The 21,231-nt window shown below is 40.1% G+C and overlaps 2 protein-coding genes across 3 annotated transcripts in view; both read left to right on the top strand.

Annotated features, from left to right (window-relative positions):
- On the top strand, nucleotides 1–11,793 carry pgm2 (phosphoglucomutase 2). The gene is made up of 13 exons (XM_084376642.1): nucleotides 1–223; nucleotides 2,092–2,259; nucleotides 3,725–3,916; nucleotides 5,643–5,726; nucleotides 6,086–6,279; nucleotides 6,551–6,740; nucleotides 6,829–6,926; nucleotides 7,177–7,357; nucleotides 7,618–7,711; nucleotides 8,798–8,927; nucleotides 9,037–9,229; nucleotides 10,332–10,465; nucleotides 10,708–11,793. The coding sequence occupies exons 1-13, from the start codon at nucleotides 149–151 to the stop codon at nucleotides 10,808–10,810; spliced, it is 1,836 nt and encodes a 611-aa protein (XP_084232768.1). The 5' UTR covers nucleotides 1–148; the 3' UTR covers nucleotides 10,811–11,793.
- An 893-nt stretch (nucleotides 11,794–12,686) lies between these two features.
- Nucleotides 12,687–21,231, top strand: part of tbc1d1 (TBC1 (tre-2/USP6, BUB2, cdc16) domain family, member 1) — a 52,210-nt gene continuing 43,665 nt past the window's right edge. The window contains exons 1-2 of one of the 2 annotated variants that reach the window (XM_084366432.1): nucleotides 12,687–12,792; nucleotides 13,658–14,316. In XM_084366432.1, coding sequence (XP_084222558.1) covers nucleotides 13,699–14,316 — 618 coding nt within the window. In that variant the 5' untranslated portion in view covers nucleotides 12,687–12,792; nucleotides 13,658–13,698. Of the gene's footprint in view, nucleotides 12,793–13,657; nucleotides 14,317–19,569; nucleotides 19,769–21,231 lie in introns of those variants that run through there. The other variant, XM_084366433.1, reaches the window with a different exon arrangement.

Raw genomic sequence — 21,231 nt, 5'->3', positions numbered from 1 at the left:
GCTCCGCCCCGCGTCGCGGACGCCGCTCTCATCATTCACAGCAGCTTTTTCCATTTTGTGTCAGAAAAGGCTTCAGTGTGAGCGTATTCACTTCGCATGAGCAGAGTTGGTGCTGTGGACGGTGTGTTGACCCGGGTAAAGAAGAGAAATGGAAACCGGTCTATCCTCAACCGGTGACACGAAGCTCGACCAGGCTGTCAGAGAGTGGCTGCAGTATGACAAGGTGAGCTGACAGCTAGCGAGCTAGCTTAATGTGGTGTAGCTGTCCTGGAGTTTGTCAGCCAGATACTTCAGATGTTACCTGGCGTTACTCTTATGTAACTGACTCAAGTCAGGTCAAACCAGGACTTCATGTGACTATTAAGATGCCTTACGAATATCAAAATATGTAGCGTTAACTCTCTGAAAAATAATGAATTAAAGGATTGTTTATAATATAAGAACAACTTGGAAGGATATCATGTAGACACGTCAAACTGCAGATGATAAGAATACAGGTCCCTATCCAGTCCAGTAGTTGATGTTAATTAGTTTTTAGTTTAACCTTTTAGTCAGTTCATTTGAAGACATTTGTCATCAGGCACACAAATAATTCACATGTAGAGGATCAAGTCTCCAATAATACATGATAATGAATGATGTCTGACTTGAACAACTGCTCCAAGATTCATTTTGTCCCCTGTAATTACTTCTGAATCGCAAACTAGAAACTTCTCATCAGAATATTTGGAAAAGGGTTTCAACTACCTGTTATTTTCATTGTCTATTAATTTGTTGATCATTTCAGGATTTGTCAATTAGTTGTATGGTCTATAAAATGGTGAAAAGTGTTGTTTTGTTTTGTCCACAACCCAAAGATATTCAGTTTACTGTCATAGAGGCATAAAGTAACCAGAAAATATTTACATGTAAGAAGCTGGAATCAGAGAATTTTGACTTCTTTTTGTTAATATTAATGTCACGATTGTCCTAAATAATTGTGATTCAAGAAATGTTAATGAAAAACACTTATTTTTAAAGCATCACAGATAAGACATAAATCTGTTTGGAGTTAAAATCCCTTTTAGTAAAAAACAAACAATCTTAAATTAGATAATAAATAATCATTTCTTGATCATTAATCAAGTCACTCATGATGATATTCATGTTTCATGTTTTTTATCATGTTCCATCATGAAAAAAATCTTATATTCTCCCATCTCTTAGTTGCCAAGGAGGAAAATCCTATTATTTTGTGCTGTAAATAAATTAAACAAAAGTAAAAGCTTGAGATGCCACATTTCCTTTCCCTCTCTCCTGTCCTTATCGCGAGGTCAACAGACTTCCTCCACACAGACTGATATACTGTTCTTTAGTAATTTCACAGAGAAAAGGCTCGGGTCACACATGACGTAAAAGAGCACAGACACACGTGTAATCACACTAACATGCATCCGGACATCTGACCAACACAAACAGAGTCATTCATGGTCTTAAAGAGACATGCGATGATACCAATCAGGTCACATTGGAAAAGGGAGCCTCGTTCATTAGTTTTAAGATAATTGCATTAGGGAACTCTTCCTCAGTTCTCCATTTGATTATGAAGCATATGTTTAGAAAATGGACACATTCATTCACAACAAATTGTTTAAAAGAGACCTGCATTTTAAATCACTTCTAAATCACTTGACAGAAAATGTATTGGTGACTTGCTTGATAACTTCATTTTCCTCATTTTATAAGCAGAACAGACTTAAATTAACATTTCTGTGTAATTTAGTGACTCTAAAACATATTGCCAAAGATTTTTACTGCCAGTATTTGTTAAAATACCTTTTATTAAAGTAAAACAGGCAAAACTTAACTGGTCCTAGCTTCTCAAATGTGAATAGTTGCCTTCTTTCTTTGTCTCCCATGATGGTGAACTGAAAACCTTGCAGTTTTGGACTGCAGGTTTGAGACTTGAGGACTTTTTAGTGTACTGGCATCATAGGGAACAAAAAACAAACAAATTGAAGAACGTTACATTGCAGATAGACTGTAGATACATGTAGATAATCAATGTGAGATTTATTCCTGTGCATAACAAAATGTGTTTGTCTTCCCCAGAACCCCAAGACAGTGTCCATGGTGCAGGACCTGGTGAAGGAAGGAGCGGTGGAGGCTCTGAGGAAATGTTTCTCCTCCAGGATGGAGTTTGGTACGGCAGGCCTGAGAGCTGCCATGGGCCCCGGCATTTCCTGTATGAATGACCTCACTATCATCCAGACCACACAGGTTGGTTAATGGATAAACTGCTACCGCACATCAAGTCACATGCAAAGTCAGACATCCACATTATTGATTCTGCTGTTTGAAGCAGTCGAGACTCTCGTGGTCGACTGCATAGCTCACATGCCACCATCCTGTTACTGGTCATTGTACGGGGGCTCCAGAGTAAAGGTTTTCACTGGTGCTGCTGATGATCCCTACAAAGTAATTTCAGAGTATCAGTACAAAATTTGTGCACCACTGTAATTGCAACACAACAAATGGCTTCATAAATACTGATAAAAACATACGTACCATAGACTGATACTGAAATCATCCTTGGAACATTTGCATGGTGGACTTGTGGCCCAACTCAAAACAGGATCGGTGCATCTTACATTGTTTGTTTGACACATCAGTGCATCAACTGTGAAGGACAGATAACACTTATCTTTTCACTCGTCTTCTTTCAATGAATCTGCGATATGACCAGAGCAAATGCTGTGTCGTTGCTGTAAGTTGGACTTACTTGAACTCCGTTTTTTTGGAACAACTCAGTGTGACCCTTGAGTCAAGTGTAGTGAACGGCAGCTCTTTCTCTGCAACTTAATAGGCTGTATTGAATTTTATTGTCATTTTATCCTCTTCTGCAGATCAGTAGATTCCTGCCTTTGAAATGCTGTTGGCAGAGACACTGCATCATCAGGGCATCTCTTCCTGCTTGGTTTATGATTCTGTTGTTCTTTACGAGTGTTTTTAGTTTAAAGTGTGCAGTCAAGTGTGGTAACTTGTATTTTAGTTTATTTGACTGGGATGATACTTTTGGCATTGAATTTCAATGCAACCGATGTAGTGTATAGAGGGCCTCTAGCCATAGCTAATATGCAGTCCTTGTCCCTGGTCAGGCTTTTGAGGAATAAAATACAGCGCTCTAAAACAGGTATAAAAACAAACAATAAACAGCCACTACAAACAGTGACTGAAACAACAATGAGGAACAATGACTGAAAATTAAGACTAAGAACTAAAAAAGGGAAAGATAAAGAAGTATATAAAATATGTATGATAATTGTTTAAAATATGGTACAGTAGGGCTCCATTTCCTGTTGGAAAGCACAGGTCTTTGCCTTTTTGAGCACAAAATCACATACCGATTCCTCGTCTGAAATGTGACACCGAGCGTTTCATTGTCAACAAAGGACCGTGCAAGAGCAAATACAGACACACGTAAAGACATCATGTGGAATTGATGATGATGTGAGCCTAGGGTTTACTTTCCCACCCTAATCTCTCTCTCACAAACACGCACCAATTCTTGCTTCCTCCTGGTGTTTCACATGATATACTATAATAATGATTAACGATTAAAAAAAAAATGAAACGAAAACAAAGAAATGCGACGAAAGCTGCTTTAATCATGACTTCCTGTTGCTGTTTTAAACCCTTTTCTTCGAGCTGTCTCTTATTTCATCAAGACTTTTCCCTCTGACAGGGTTTCTGTCACTACCTGGAGGAGAGCTTCGGGAACCTTAAGGAGCGAGGGGTGGTGATTGGTTATGACGCCCGTTCCCACCCTCCCAGTGGGGGCAACAGCAAGCGCTTCGCCAGTCTGGCTGCAGCTGTGTTCATCAGCCGAGGGGTTCCTGTCCACCTCTTTTCTGACATCACTCCTACACCCTTTGTGGTAATCACTTGAACTTCTGCAATTTCTTCATTTAGGGTTTTTGGACATTTTAGTCACAGATGATGTAACGCCTTAAAACGCCCAAAGTATCAGTTACTCATCGTCTTACTATTTTACATTTTACTCATGCTTAACATCGTGTCTGTAGGTTACATTTGTGAAAGAAACCAAATTCCTTGACCAGTTTGTCCGGTGGCAGGTTTGCTTGTGGAGCAAGTGACAGTGGGGGAGAAGCTACAGGGCAAATTCCATTCAAAAAGCACACTTTGCCTTCAAATGCTACAGGTTGCATAAGCATGTATGATTCACTCGGTTATACTCAGTTTAAACATGTGAAGGGGAACAATTCACATGACCCTGTGGTCATGCTACCCTACATGTTTGTATTGACCAAGAAACCATACACAACATACTATACTATAAAACATAAATATATTGCAGCCCACACATAGGTTTTATGTTGACACCAGGGTTTTCATGCTCTCTAAGGTCTCCCATATGTGAAATGTATTCTAGTTTAAATTTTATTTACTGCAAAAGTGGTTAAAATAACAGATATTGTGACACACCCCATAAGTAAAGAAGTGAAGAATAAAGCCAGGCCAGATGGGAAACAATACACCTCAAGAACTCAAGCAGGATCATAATGCAAGCTTTGATGATGACACGTTTGGTGTGACACTCCTCTGCATGTTGAAAGAACAGAATGTGGACATCATGATGCATTGAGTGAAAACATTAACACAAACACAGAAGTACCATAAGTAGAAATATTAGATATAACGGTCAATGATGGATTTATTGTCAGGTCAGTTTGACCTACACACCTACAAACATGTAAACTAACTAAGAGGAGGCAGAAGAGAGATGATATGAGATAAAAGTTACTGCCAAAAAATAGAATGATACTTTCATTGTACTTACATGTTTTTAGTGCTGCATCCTCATAGTGCATCATGATATTCACAATCTGTTTTTCAAACATGTGATGAACCTGTTTGATGAACCTCTTGCCCACTGTCACACCAAATGTGGAATCAATCAAAGTTTCAATTTGGAAATAACATGAGTTCAGGTGTATGATCACAGACAACACTTCAGACATTAATAACTTTTGGGCGTCTTCCCATTAGCATCAGAATCAGGATCATGCTCACTTTACATGACTCATCTTCTTTGTATAATAGTGGAGACAATAAGTGAAACACTTTTGATCTGTTTTCACTCACAAATACACAGTTTGTAAATCAGTTTAAAATGATGTTTTATTTCACCTGGATATTAAGTCCACATAAATGTCCTGCTGCAAGAAGTTTATAGTAAAGTAAAATGTTTTATAGGAAGGAAGTAGTGCAGTAGTAGTAGGTTTATGTTAAGGAGGGTTTGTGGGCAGCAGGAGAAAGATGCACATGAGCTGCTGTTTCTCACTTGAGTCCTTCAAAGTAATTGTTGGCTCATAGACTGAAGTGATCTACAAAAAGAAACATTTTTCAGAAATGCCACTTGATTACTAGAAACCACCTCCATTTCAACAGAAAAAAACAGGTTTAACTCTTTGGCTTTTGCTATACATGAAATGACTGCTGTTATATTTCTTACATCTGTCAACATTTCTTTGTCCTTTTTTCTCACATTGTGTGCAGTATACTGTATACTCTACATGGGCTAGTATGATGTTTAAGTGTTTTGGGAAAGTTAACACATTTCTCCCCTGTGTTTTCTGCAGCCTTTCACAGTTTCTCACCTGGGTCTGTGTGCTGGTATCATGGTGACCGCCTCTCACAACCCTAAACAGGACAATGGCTACAAGGTAGCACTTTTTAGTTACTCGTTTACTGCATGTTTGTCTGTTCTTTTTTTAATATATATGTATATATCGTGTTCAGTGAAACTAAGACCATAATTTTCAATTAGTTGATCAGGTAAAAGTAATCACCAACTAAAATAAAACTGACCAGTCATTTGCCAAAGTTCCAAACTTTTCCTGGTTGTTACCTTCAAATCTGAGAGTTTTCCTGGTTTTCTTTTTCTTTTTCTTTTATGTCCTCTATACAATAATGAGCTGATTTTGAAATCGGCTCATTATTTTCATTCAACCCTCATTGCTGTCCTCATTGCTGTCCTCATCGCTGTCCTTATCTGTCCTCTGCTGCTGTGTGCGTGTCTCAGGTGTACTGGGAGAACGGAGCCCAGATAGTGTCTCCTCATGACAAAGGCATCGCCAAGGCCATAGAGGAGAACCTGGAGCCGTGGCCTGAATCCTGGAACACAGAGGAGGCCCTGAAGAGCCCCCTGCTCAAAGATCCCTACCAGGACATCAACACACAATACTTCAAAGCCATCCAGAAACACTGTCATCACAGGTGCTCCATTGATAACTACCTATTCAGCAGTATATCTTTCAAAACACCCGAGGAAGAGACAGGCATGACGTACAACTGGACAAACTATATTCCACTGAAGATTGTAATCATTATATATGTTGTTGTTTTACTTTAAATGCATGCTTGAGATGCCATTGTAGGTCATTCTAGGACACACAGACACGCACACACTACAAAGTTGAAATTAGGACAAAACAAGGACAAAACGGACAGAAGAAAAATGCTTTGACTTAGGCTTCTTTTTTCACAGGGACATAAACAAGAGTTCAGAGGTGAAAATTGTGCACACGTCTGTGCACGGTGTCGGCCACGCATTTGTCCAGTCGGCTTTCAAGGCCTTTGACCTTCACCCTCCATATGCTGTCGAGGAACAGAAAGATCCAGACCCTGAATTCCCCACCGTCAAATATCCCAATCCTGAGGAGGGGGAGGGAGTCCTGGTATGTTCTCAATATTCACATCACATGCAGTCATATGCAGCATACACGGTGTGATTGGCTGAAGGTGTAATGTGTATATGTTTTGCAGATACTGTCGTTTGCACTGGCAGAGAGGAAGGGGGCCACGGTTGTGTTGGCGAATGACCCTGACGCTGATCGACTGGCCATCGCTGAGAAGCAGGAGAGGTAATAATACGATGCTGATTTCATCCTTTAACATGCCAACAGTGTAGAAGAAAGTAGATATGTGCCTTGTCATGTTTTCTGGCTCTCCTTTCCACTCTGAACTTGGAACACATACATATTTGATTGAGTTAATGAGGCATGTTTATGGAAACAGACTTCACCAAAAGAACAAATTGGACCCAGAGCAGTTGTTGGAGTTTAGAAATTTCACAACCTCTCCTTCCTCTCTCCCTCTCTCCCTCTGTGTCAGTGGTCAGTGGCGAGTGTTCAGTGGTAATGAGTTGGGAGCGTTGCTCGGCTGGTGGATGTTCCGCTGCTGGAAACAGCAAAACTCTGATGCTGCTGCTGTGAAAAGCCTCTACATGCTGGCGAGCACCGTCTCATCCAAGATACTGCGCGCCATCGCTCTCAAGGAAGGTTTCCACTTCGAGGTAACCAACTCAAGTTCAAGACTGCAATGTGTTACGAATGTGAAACTTGGAAGAAGCAAGATATGAAACACAGAACATGAAATGGGCAACATTCAAAGTCAAATGCACTGTGTGGATGACTTGATAAATATGGCTCACTTTCTCCTGGATTTTATGTCCTTGCGCGTCCAAACATTGCTGTGTTTCCTGCTACAATAAGCTGCCTTCAAATGCTTTCAGTAATAGTGATTCAAGAGAAAATGTCACCACTTTTTAAACAGGAAACGCTAACGGGGTTCAAGTGGATGGGAAACAGAGCCAGAGACCTTCTGGACCAGGGCAAGACTGTTCTGTTTGCCTTTGAGGAGGCCATAGGTATGCACACACTCACACAAACACACACAGAAACACACACATGGATGTTGTCCAGGGGCACAGTCTTAGGAATTTCTGTTAGTAATTAATTGTTCGTGGCATCATATTAAAAGAGTTTGGTCCTGTAATAATCTCCATGAGGTCACGAGCTGGGTTAATTTGATCTGCCTGATCTAATGTAAATTGACCTGAGATCAGGTAAAGGGCAACTTACAGTTTAAGTGAAAAAAAAGATTCTTTTGCCAGCTCACAAGATCTAAACTGGGGTGAGGGCCATTCAGACACATGGCTTCATAGAAACAGGCTAAGAAGAGCATGCGTGGAAAAAAATTCTGCCCTCCTAGAGCGACCAACCTGTATAAGAGCTGCATTATCACAGTATATGATATCAGTATATGTCATTTGAACAAATTTGTTGATTGTACACATTTTTAATTAAAATATGTAGAATTGTAACAATTATTTAAAGCAATAAATATGCAGAATACTCTAATCTATCTGAAAACATGTCTTGCCACTGTCTCCTCAAACAGTGGTATTAGCTGTATAGAAAGAATCATGCCAGGCATCATGGATCCTCGTAGTATAACGAGTGTAACCAGTCGTACCTTGTGGTTGAGCCACATCCCAAAGCCAAAACATTCTTCTGCTTCTTCAGAAGCGTTGTTTGTGGCCTCCTTCAGCAGCCTGAGGATGAATGTAGCAGCAACACTGATTATGTGACTCACGGTGTTGTAACCATGACGAACAGCCTTGGTTACGTTTTAAATGAATACATGAATCATTAAAATGCATGAGAATGCCACATGTAAACTGAGGATCCTGCTCTTGGGTGACCACACACTCGGTTAAAGGTCGTTTGGGGATAATATGACAGATAGTCACCCACAAAGAACATCACATCGTTTAGAGCATTCCCATATAACATGATTATGATGCCATAATTGGAATCGCGTGCCCTTGCTCGTACTGTTAGTATATCAGCAAGTGACCACAGAAGCTGGAATTTATACGTACCAGGGGTTAACTGAAAGTGTGTGTGCTTGTCTGTTTGTTTGTTTGTTTGTTTGTGTGTTTATGTTGCAGGGTATATGTGTAGTCCCTCTGTATTGGACAAGGATGGAGTCAGTGCTGCAGCCATCGCAGGAGAGATGATTTCTTATCTGGCCACGAAAAAAACAAGCCTTTCTCAACAACTCACTGCCATCTACACAGAGTAAGACACAAATATATACATGACACTCATTTGGCTATGATTTCTATTACTGAGATACATTAACTACAGACTCTCTCTCTCTCTCCCTCTTTCTACTCCTCACTGTCAGGTATGGCTACCACATCAGCAAGAACTCCTATTTCATCTGCCACGACCAGGACGTGATCCGCAGCTTGTTTGAGCGCCTGCGCAATTACAGCGGCAAGACGGACTCGTATCCCACTGAATGCGGTCGCTTCCCCATCTCTGCCGTACGAGACTTGACCACTGGCTACGACAGCAACCAGCCCGATAACAAGGCTGTAAGTAATCATATATATCCACTCAAACGATGGCAAATCCTCTGGCATTTTTGCTGTTTTTGTGCAGTTTTGATCCAATGTTTTGAGTATAGCAAGAATGTTATGTTGTCTCCAAATAGATATAACGAATATGAAAATAACCAGAATAATAAGTTGGTAGAATTGTTCTGCGTTCGGGGCCCTTTTCCCTTCAATGGCACCTTCACATTTCACAAAGAAGTTTTTGCAAATAGCGCATCGCTTTGTGACACCTACAGGGCTCTCACATGCTTAATTTGATGAAAAGAGGCCAAGGTTTACACTGTGAGCTCCTTGCTATCATAATTGTATCTGTTCCACACTCTTGTTCTATTTTAAAGCAACTCCAATTGATACGTTTACAATGTGAAAGCAATGTGAGAGTATGAGATGGGTCAGAGTAGTGATGAATCTACAGAGAATTATTACCTGAATTTGCAGCTCCCCACGGCTTTAGTGTCATTTATACTGATTTTCAGCTCACTGGCACACAGCTGTTTTGATCCACTCTCATCACATTCATAGTGATGTTCTGCTTTAGAAACCCACTGTACACTAACTGCTCAGCACCAAATGAAAGACCGACACATCTGGCAACTTGCTGGTAAACATATTGGAGCATTTAGCAGCTAAAGAGCCAGATATTTCCCTCAGGAGTTGGTAGAGACAAAAACAGAGATAAAAGAGAGTGAATATTGAACTTAATCGAGCGGCCAAAAACATGATTGCAAATAATGTTTGCAACTGTTTGCTTACTTAAAAGTTGATAATATCTCAGTGCTGTATTAAACAAAATGTTATTGTAGGAGTAACCCTGACATGTGGTGGTGTTAAGTTTAAAAAAGAGCGCTAAGAATGTATTGAGCAATGTGAAAAATGTTCAGTAACCCACATTTCCAGGTTCAGCTTTTTAAGTTACTTCTTGAAAAGGGCAGTCATTTTAAAAGTATACACAAAAACAAAATAATATGAGCTATATACTTGTATGCAAACGTATTTATGGAGAACTTAAGCTGTCCCAGAGCTTTCTTTTAGTTCTTGTTTTCCACCTAGCCATCAATCACATCTTCCTCTTGTGTCCCAGGTTCTTCCCACCTCCAAATCCAGTCAGATGATCACTTTCAGCTTCTCCAATGGGGGCGTGGCCACCATGAGGACCAGTGGCACCGAGCCAAAAATCAAATATTACACTGAGCTCTGTGCTGCTCCTGGTAACAGGTGAGTCACTGTTATTTAATTATAGAGACATCATTTATGCTGTAAAACGTCAGAAAGTCTTATTTAGTCAAACCAACTATCCGAAACCCAAAGATATTCAATTTACAATGATGAGAAACAGAGAAAAGCTGCATATCCTCATCTTGGATAAGCTTGAACAAAGAAAACATTCAATATTTACTTTAAAAAATATTTCCTATGGACTTCATTATATCATTTATTTCTTTGTCTCTGTTAAACAGTGATGTGACGCAGCTGAAGAAGGAGCTTGATGACTTGGTCGATGCCATTGTCAAAAACTTCTTCGAGCCAGAGAAGAATAAGTTGCAGCCCAAACCGGAGTAGCACTGATAACACATACAGTCGGGACCAGTTGTGACTAATATCTCTGACCAGCATTTCACATAATGTCTTAATTACTCCAGAAGGGATAAATGATTTCAGGACAGGCTTCATTGTGATTTACAACTAATTGAATGCACATTTTGGCACTTTGTGTTTTTTCCCAGTTTGGACCGGACATACTGCTCCTTTGATTTAATCTGTCTTTATTGTAACCATCTGCAGGGTTGACTACAACATCTAACTTCCACTTTGTCTGTTTTTGGGTTTAGGTTTTGCATCCAGACCCAGTTTTACACCCAGTAGTCACAATATATCACAGCTTCATGCTTTGAATTCAGTTTACCTCTGTGCTGGAGATTTTAAGTCACAACTGACTTTGTGTTTGTTTGAAATTCAACAGCCAGAGTCATACTTGTTGTCCGACTGTAGTGTTTAAATACACACACTGCTGTATATTCACTTGTAATAATTATGCATTCCACACTGCTTCAGCATCAACTGCAGTGCTGCTGATGTGAGGAGTTACACAAGAGTGTATTTGAGAACTGCTGATGTTGTAACTTGAATGGATTTTGTAAACTGCTGATAAACTTTGAATATGTAATATCTTAGTTAACAGTAAGGTATAACAATGAAAGTGACAGTTGAATATATGATGTCTGATGTGAAAATCCAGTCAATGCAGAGTTGCTAGATTGTAAAATGTCCAAGCCTAAAAGCTTAGAGCACCACCAAGTGGAGACATTGTGAATTAATTGTTTAAATGCACCCACAGCTTATTACTTGATATGAATAGTTGTTAACAATCAAAGGGACTTTTGACACCACAATTACAATTCAGACCTTTTTTTTCTTCCCAGTATTTAAGTCATCCTGACCATACTCAAGAAATGTGTAATTAGCAGCTCACCTATGTGCCTCGTATTCCAAAATACTGTGCTGAAAATACAATTTTACTCAATAAAAAACGGTTCCTAACGGTGTATGTGGAGACAAGTGAGGAAGGATGAAACACACACACACATGAGTTTGTGCAGCTATCCTTGTTAGGACACTGCGTTGACTTCCATTCATTAACCCTAACCTTAAATGAACAATTCATCCATCTACTCACCCTCATGTTGATGGGAGGTTAGGTGAAGTCTCATAGTCCACAAACATTTCTGGAGCTTCACAGCAAATGGCGTTACAGTATTCTCCGATCCCTGAATTAGATGGGGACTTGTTTTAAAACGTAAATAAAAAAGATTTTAAACTGTTATTTACACCACGACATACAGTCAAGCCCTTGCATCTACTTCAGGCAAGCTGCGCGCTAACAGTATTAGCTTAGCAGCTACAAAAATCCTGTCAACGCAGGAGTTTTGATCTGAAAAATCAATCAGACAAGCTGTCTGGAGCCATTTTAAGGTTTTTGGTGGTCTTTTTACATTTTAGTCCCCATCTACTTCAGTTGTTTAGGAGAACACAGTTTTGCTGTGAAGATCCAGAAATGTTTTGTGGACTACGAAGCTTCACCCGACTTTCCATCAACATGAGGCTGAGTAGATAATGACTGAATCTTCATTTTTGGGTGAACTGTTCCTTTAACCAAACCTCAATTCACATCTTTTACCTTAAACCAAACCAGGACCTCTGACATGATATTTTGCCTCATTTGGTCCCCATGAGGACTACAGGTCCTGACAAGGTCGGTGTTTATAAAGTCCGCAATAGGTTTAAAAACGCACACACATACACACCCTTGCATCTTCCGGCAGCGCATGCATGCAGCATGCACTTGTCATGCCGCATGTGGTTATAGAGAGGAGGGAGGTAGGGTCTGCCCTGTCTTCTATATTTAACTCTAAAGACAGCTCGGGCTGTGTGAAGCTCCCTCTCTTCATGTCTATGTGTTCGTGTGCGTTTGCTCTGATAAACACCACAACCTCCCTCGGTTGCACTTCAGCGCTGCACACATCGGACGGGACTACAGTGAGCAGGTAAGGAGACCGCCTGGATGAGGAGCAGAGGGATCATTCTGAGCGGATTCAAATATCTGGTGCACTTTGGTGTCTGCGCAATCTCGTGCGTAAAAATAACTTGATCCGTGCGTAAAATTGCAATAACCGGTAAAAAATGTGGCATGTGGGACTGTGTTTCTCGGAAATAAAATCTCACTCTTAACTTCCGCTGCTGCTCTGGTGCAGTGGACCGACCTATATTGTACGCTGCACTGGCCCAGCTGGGTTAAGTTGTGGATTTATTTATACAGCAAGGTCACAAATGAGGTACGTCAGCAGCCGCTTGTCGATTTATTCTGGATCCATAGCTGGTGCGATCTGTTTATCATCATACTGTAAACATGTCCCGCTTTAATGTTTCGATGGTGTTGTACTCTTTCCCTGCTAATTTTATATGCAAACTGTAATGCCACACCTCAGTATTAGTCATCATTGTCATTAGAATGTGTTTAGGTTCGTTGGTTACAGTATGGAGGCGAGGTGAGGTCAGCTGGACTCCCTTCTGGCTAAATATGATCTTCATACTTTAAGTGTCATGTGTTTGTGTGTCCTTGAGGCTGTAAAAGTCTAGGTCAGTGGTCAAGCCATGTGCTTCTGGCTGGGTAAACAACACCAGGTGGTCATTCTGTAGTATCCTCCAAATGACCCTGTGACTGCTTCACTGCGCTGTCTTTACAGATGATAAAGTGAAGCATACATCCAGGACGAACATCGAATCCTTAAAATAAATGTTTGCTTATTCCTGTTTTATTGATATCTTAATAAGATAAATGCAGCCCAAACATTCCTGTGGCCGCCTTTCTCATATTGGTGTAAGAAATATCCTGAAACTGATGTTTTGCAGGTAAAAGCAGAGGCACACAGCTGCCTCCGGCCACACCAGCCATGGAGGGACTCTACTTTGAAGTGAAGCCCAGAAGAGATGAACCCCCCAGGCCAGGAAGCTCTGACAAACCCTGTCCTAAATTAACCTCAAACCCCCGCTCATGCCCCTCACTTTCACATCTCACCTCCCCTAAGAAACTCCCCTCTGCTAGAAAGAGGGTTGCAGCATGGGGGGACAAGGTAGCGGAAGAAGGAGAGGACGAGAAGGAGGAGGAGGTACGATACAAACTGACATTGATCGGTTCTCTGCCGGTCCACCACCTCACCACCATGGCCATGCTGCCCTGGGTGGTGGCTGAGATCAGCAGGGCTCAGCCTGCAGAGGAGAAACTGGGTGCTGGGTTGCGTTCTGGAGGTCGTGGAGGTGGACAGTTGGACCCTTCTACCTGTAATCAGACTGTTTTTCTGTGTGCGTCGGCGTCATGGGTACGATGTGCGTCAGTTCTGGGAGAAGGAGTTGTCTGGGACCCTCTGACGCACACACTCTTGTTTGAATGTCGTCCTCACCAGCTGACTAAGCTGATTCACAACAGCCAGGAACCCAACAGCTTCGGCTGCCTGGTCAGGGACGCACCAAACTGTGCCTGCTATGTCTTCCAGTGCCAGGACAGCACCAAGGTATGTGTGTGTAATTAGTTGATATTATCTGGTTTCTTACTCCTCTATGACAGTAAACGAGACATTGGACGTCACATTGAGCTTTGGGAAACACTGATTGGCATTTTCCCCCATTTTCTGACATTTCATAGACCGAACAACAACACATTAATTAATCAAGAAAACAATGTAACATCGACAATGAAAATAATCAGTAGTTGGAGCCCTAATATACAGGTATGTAAAGGCACAAACAATAATGGAACAGATACACTCAACAATAACTTGGCTACAAAGGTGAAATAAATCAGCCAAATTGGAGCTCAGCAGAAAGGAGCTGTAGAGATAAGGTCTTTTAAATTAAGTGCACATTATGAAAAAGCTCTGTGCTCTGGCCCTCATCACTCCATGAGAAAATATTGAATATTAATTAGAAAGATTTTGTAGCAAAAAGAAATGAAGAAGAAGAAGAAGAAGACGTCCTGATCACGACAAGACAGGGGACAACTAAAAGAGCTCCATGAAGACTAATCCTCTGTTCTCCAATGGCGGATGAACTGTTCCAATAATGTAAAATGAATTCATAAATCAAGGGGAACGGTCTGTCAGGGGCCTCATTTACAAAAACAGACTTCTAATGAATTTTAATCTCGAGTATGACTGAAGCAGAAAACCAAGTATAAGTAGTTATTTATGAAACCTAATTTTGATGTGGAAATCATCGTATCTCCAAGCAAAGTCAAGACAGATTTATACTTGAACTTAGTCTCAAGATTATTTCAGACAGGTAACATTTGACTCATAAAACAAAAAACCCTAGGAGATCAAGAGATTAAATTGTGGGTTAACAAGCAAAGTGTGTCCCCACAGAACATTGTTCATAAAGCTCATGCAAAGTTCACCACAGGCTTTGACATGTATGCATCCAAAACTGCAATACCCATGCATAACCAGCAGGAAAATCACTTACGTCAACTCTTGTCTTTACTTAGAGATAAGATCATTTCTACGTCAAAGTAAGGTTTCATAAATAACTACATACACAGTACATGGCTTTCTACTGAAGTCATACATAAGATCAAAACTGATGATAAGTCAGTTTTATAAATGAGGCCCCAGGTCACTTCAAAACAAGAGACAACTTAAAGAGCTCCAAACAGTCACCAGAAAACCGCCTTTAAGTAGTTATTTATAAAAACCTTACTTTGACGTGGAAATGATCTTATCCCTAAGCAAAGTCAAGACTTGACGTAAGTGATGATCCTGCTGGCTATGTAAGGGTATAAATCATTTTTTAAAAGTTTCTCCTCTTGAGCAGAAGGTAAACATGAGAAACAGAGACCAGCCCAAAAACAATCTCCTCATCAGTATTTGTTATGACATCCCACCAAGAGACTGGATCTTGCACTGGCGTTATGGACGTCCTTGTACACTGTACTCCCTTTAACAACATGACCGCTAACAAACATAGAAATCCACACACTCTGCTGACCAACACGCTCCTGACCTCCAAACCTTTCAACTCTCCTCCACATGGTGTGCTCTGCCAGCAGCCTCTGTGCACACAAGTTGCAGCTGGTGTCCGAGCCAGGCCGGAGACATTTGATATCATCTTCATTGCACGCCATGCCCAACATACCAGAGACTTCAAACGGTTAGATTAAATTAGAGAGATGGAGACAAAGCAGGACACCAAACGGGAAACTGAATGAATCCAAGTCAAAAGACAGAACGTCAGCTTGAACTTGATCGAGGACTGTTTTTCTTGCTCTTCACATATAGGCTCACATAATAAACACCTGCATAGGCCAGCATGTACTGTAAATACAGTATGTGTACATACAGTACGTATCACTGCATCTACTGTAGGGGGTGTGAATGCACACATGCATCTTAACTTGAACTTGAGCATGTACACGCAAGGCTGTTTTATTTGTTGTGAGAACTGTGCAGGTATTTGTTCGGTGTGAACTCGCTTTACATTAACCAAGCAGGATGTAGAGCCATGTTACTATGGCAACCACTTCCTGTGGCCCAGCGCCTGTTGTGATGTGCTTGTCGTGTGTGTGTGTGTGTGTGTGTGTGTGTGTGTGTGTGCTCTTTCTCTCTGTCTGTTCAGCCCTTTTAAGAATGTGAGGATGATGTCAGGCCGACCACCTGTCTCTCTAGCTCTGTCACACTGGGCTTTGACACACACACACACACACACACTGACATGCTCAATGATTAAGTGTGCAAGCTTTGGGCAACACTTGTTATATACTTATTCAATGTTGTGAGTTCTTATTTAATACAATAAAGACGCAGGAAGGACAATAAACTAGAACGTTGTTCGAATACAGAACTAAAACCACACACACACCGCCAGATCTGTAAACATTTTACACAGGAAACACTGAACCGCACACACACACACACACACAAAATCACACTCCGCACCCGTGATCACTGTCACTTTAAAGCGGGGGAGGTGATGGGACAGTTAGCAGCAGCTTCATTTAGATCACAATTTCATCAAAAATGGGGCAGAAGGCGATGCAGGAGGAGTAAATCTTCATTCCTAAAATTACATTTCTCTGTATTGTATCGTAACAGGCACATTATGAGCCCATGTGAAATGAAATGTGTATGTTTAATCGTCCATGAAATTAAAAGTAGTTTACCAAAGTTATACAAATTTGTGCCAGTACAGCTTGATCTTAAAGGCACAGTAGCATTCGTCCAGCATAGAGGAGATATGGTACGAGACTATGACGATTCTTTGGGCTGTGTCATATTTTGAAAGGTGTTCTCAAGCTTAAAAGCATCAACGTGTTACAATTCTGGCCTTCTGAGTTTTAAGATTTCATCTCATGTCAGTGTTATTTGAATGTAGTGTCAGTGTGGTGCATATGAAAAACCAGACAGCCACCACTGCAGAGACCTGAATTAATCTCCAGCCTCACAATCTGCATTTTTGCAGGATTTGTACTTGTTGCTGCACTATTGATCCCAGTCACCCTTTTTATTGTAACCTCACCATTTTATTTTTATTAAAACCTTTATTTTACAAGGAATATTCCCAGTGAGATTCAAAATTTCTTGAACAAGGGAGTCCTGGCCAAGTCAGCAGCATAAAAATTTGAGCGTTACTGTGATTTCTGAAGTCTGCTAAAAAAACAACATTTGTTTGTGGTTTGGAAAAAAAAAAAAGTCATTACGGGAAAATGTATCATTATTGAGTTAATTTCAACCCTGCAGAGATGAAGAGATACTTCCTCTTCTGCGTCAGGGGACAGAAACCGTCTCAGGGTCTCTGTGGCTTCCCTGCTGCTTCTGGAGTAACAAAGTAACCACTGGGTGTCACCACAGAAGTGGACAAAGTTCACACTGTCGCACTGTGAACCCATTATGCATTCATTTGTGTTTGTTGCAGTGGTTTTCAATTTTGCTGCCAATATGTGTTTTACAAGCCAACTAATACTTAACTATGTAATTATTTGTTTATTAATTATTTGATTAATTATTCTAATTCTAAGTTTTATTATAACTACTTGATCACTATTCTGTGAGCAACCAGTCAGTAATGACTAAGGATATTTTAGTATCACTTTTTCCTATTTTATTGTTATCCAGACATTTAAAAGGGTCTGGTTCATTCAGTTGCACTTACAGTATAATACTTGGCCTAACATTAATCTGGCAATGAAAAGGCATTATTCACAAACAAAACAAACCTCTTATTTCCTTATGAGTCAGTGTTTACAAGTTGACCTCAGATTAATTGCTGGTTTGACTCGAGATTCATTTGACTGGTTGTGGTGAGTGAATGACTCATATCATGACTATTCTTATTTGGGTTAGGGTTATTACACACTTATTTTCCAACAATGTTAGATTTTTCCATATATGTGCAAAATTAGTTAAGACTGAAAAGTTCTGAGGAATTTGACAATTAAGTCTAATTTGATGTAAGCTAATCTTTCAACAGGCCACTGCTCCAACCTCATTATATATGTGAATATAAAGACTGTGATACTCCATTCTTCACTACTAACTGTTATATATATCACTATTTTTACTTGTTCTGAAATACTTTACGTTTTTCATTGTGGCTTTTGATTGAGTCCTACAACTGTTTAATCAGCATGTGGGACTGACTCACTGATTGATTCATTCAGTACTCTTGTACTTAAAGAAATAGAGGTAAATAACCTGAATCACTCTTCAATAGATTACAGGTGTCTGGCCTGATCAAAGAGGGAATGTAACTAAATACATTTAATCAATAATGTCATCTTGAGGTACTTGTACGTTACTTGAGTACTTCTGTTTTCCTGCTACTTCATACTTCCACTCCACTACATTTTGGAGGCACATATTGTACTTTTTACTTCACTACATTTGTTTGATAACTTCTTGCTAGTTACTTTGCAGATTGTATGCTGCATTAAAGCCAAAGTAGTGCATTTTTTTTTCATTAAGTTATTTTATTAGCATTCAGATTAAAAAAACAAACACTGATTTGAATAATCTGAAAAATCTGATCTATTTATCTGATATTTGGTTGACCCATAGTGTAGTATCTTACAGTACTAAAATGTAAATATACGTATATATTACTTTTCCCTTTTTTCGATTGCCAGAAGATTACTGATACTTTGTTTCAGTTAACCTTCACCTATATAATATTTTAACACAATATCTTTACTTTCACTTAAGTTGTTGGTACTTTTGGGTACTTTTATAACACTGGGCCTAGTTACAGTTTCCCTATTATTTCATTTGAAGACATTGAATCAGACAGTCAGTGCAACAGTCTATTGAATACAATATTCATTAGAAACTCCCACCATTCATGCACTTTGGTTGTGGAGTTTAAGACAAATCCCAGTTAGAAACTTCTGGGTCATTAACTATACCTTCCCAGAGCATCCCAGGGGCATTCATTCCTACTTGAATGAGCCTACTCATTCTGCAACAGGAAGTACTGTTTATGTTCAGATTCTGTCTACGGAGACAGTCACAATCTGAATCATGTTACCACCCACAAGTCTACCGCCTAAAGTTTGACTGACCCCGGACAGGAACTGTGTTTCCCCCCTTCTCCCAACACATTGATGGATCCAGCTGCATCAAGCTAGCCACAGTTAGCTGGAATAAAGTCGGAAGTTGTTCGTAGCCTTCAAAACAAAAGCATAAAATTGAAGTGTGTAGAGGATATCCATATGAAGTGATTGGAATTATCTTACTTTGAAATGGTTTTATGTTGTTTTGTGTTGGGCATGTTGACGCTTAACCGCAGGATCCTCGGCTTCAGGGAGCAAAATGAACTTTCCAATGAAATGATATTGAAGTGTCCCACACTGTCAGAAGAAGCGAGTTTCGGAGAAGCAGCCGCTCAGGTCTTGTTTGTGGAAAGTTTATGGCGGATGGGATGAAAGCGCGACTCCAGCGACTCAACCTGTTCAACGTCAAACAAGAACAGAAAGATGTAAGTGGAGTTTTGAAGCTGTGTCGGCGGGGTTTTGTTTAGTTTGCGTGCCATGCTAAGTGGACACCAAGCTAACGTCAACCGAGGTGGTTAGCGAGCATTAATGTTAGCCAAATTAGCGCAACCTGTTGTTAGCCAAGTTCAACAAGTTAGCTGTCGTTGGTCGCAACGTTAGCTACAGTACACGGCTCCAGCAGGAGAGTCGTTACACGTCTAATAACGTGTTGTTCACTCTTTATTGACGAAGAATTATGTTTTCACTGTAAAGTATGACACCACCCCTTCTTTAACTAGCTACCTGATGCACCCTGTGTCAAATGTGGTTGTTTGTTTGTCAGTGTAAGGTTAAATATCAAGTGAACTTCAACACAGACTGCTGCTCTTCTTCTTCCTATGAGCTGGATGTCGTGCCCGGTTACTGCAGCAGTTGGTCAAGAACCATAACGTGACCATAACTGGTCAAGACAGCATGGGTGGAAAATGTCATCACTGAATGGCTGCTGGTTGTTAATACTGAGGCTTTCTGAGGTTGCTACAGTTGACAACAGTATGATTTGAAGCCTCATGTAGTGTAGGCAGCTAGACAAAGTGTATTTATATCAGATAATGAGGAAAGTGTGCTTGAATGCTTAAAAAATATTGAAAAATATGGGTTTTAATTTGACAGGTAACTGGACATTGGTACTAGTATACTGTAAATAAGGTTTATTATTGATTATCAGCTTGTTTATGTGCTGCAAACCCTATTTTGTGTGTGCGTGTGTTTGTGGTTGAGGTTGAAGCAATATTGTCACATCTTCACTAGGGGCAGACTGATTATCTGCCCTGGCCGATTATCAGAGCCAATATTCAGCCTTTTTCTGATTATCTGTATTGGTGATTCTTCTGTCAGATTGCCATGAAATAAGCATATAAAAATAAGTGCTACTTTGGCTCTGATGCAGCATCCTCTCACATGATGTCCCGTCCACAGCAATCGGTAACACGTCACAATTAATAGCCTATAAATACAAAATATTCTGAATCTACAAAGTAACTAGTAACTAAATGTATCGAATACATTTTGTGGAGAGAAAGTATAAAGTAGCAGAAGATTGTACTTAAGAACAGTACTTCAGTAAATTCTCACATTTAGCTTGAACCAGCAAATGTTTGACATTTTTACTTAATAATGAATGAAAGGTTCAATTGATTGTTGGTGATTTATTTTCTTTCCATCCACTAATCCACTAGTCAATTAATAGTCTAATTGTTGCAGCTCTATAATTGAGAATGAAAAACATTTAGAACAGTCTCATTTGTATCATAGAAACCTACACATCCTCCTACCTCACAGTGTTGCTCAACATGGTTTCTGATACAGCGCCTTATCATTCTAGTCATTTGATATGTTTTATTTCCTTGACTGGATGGTGTTAAAGCTGCCGGTATCTTACTGACTGTCAGACTTTAATAAGTCTGAG

Source organism: Pagrus pagrus (assembly GCF_965226575.1).
Source record: "Pagrus pagrus genome assembly, chromosome: 2".
Taxonomy (NCBI): domain Eukaryota; kingdom Metazoa; phylum Chordata; class Actinopteri; order Spariformes; family Sparidae; genus Pagrus; species Pagrus pagrus.
The sequence above is the reverse complement of the archived record's forward strand: the minus strand, read 5'-3'. Positions and strand labels throughout refer to the sequence as shown.

Bases quoted from the DNA above. Each gene is read 5' to 3' on its own strand.
- pgm2 (XM_084376642.1), top strand. From the start codon at position 149: ATGGAAACCGGTCTATCCTCAACCGGTGACACGAAGCTCGACCAGGCT. The intron at 6,280-6,550 runs GTGCTCCATTGA...CTTTTTTCACAG, and splicing joins CAGAAACACTGTCATCACAG to GGACATAAACAAGAGTTCAG. The intron at 10,466-10,707 runs GTGAGTCACTGT...TCTGTTAAACAG, and splicing joins TGTGCTGCTCCTGGTAACAG to TGATGTGACGCAGCTGAAGA.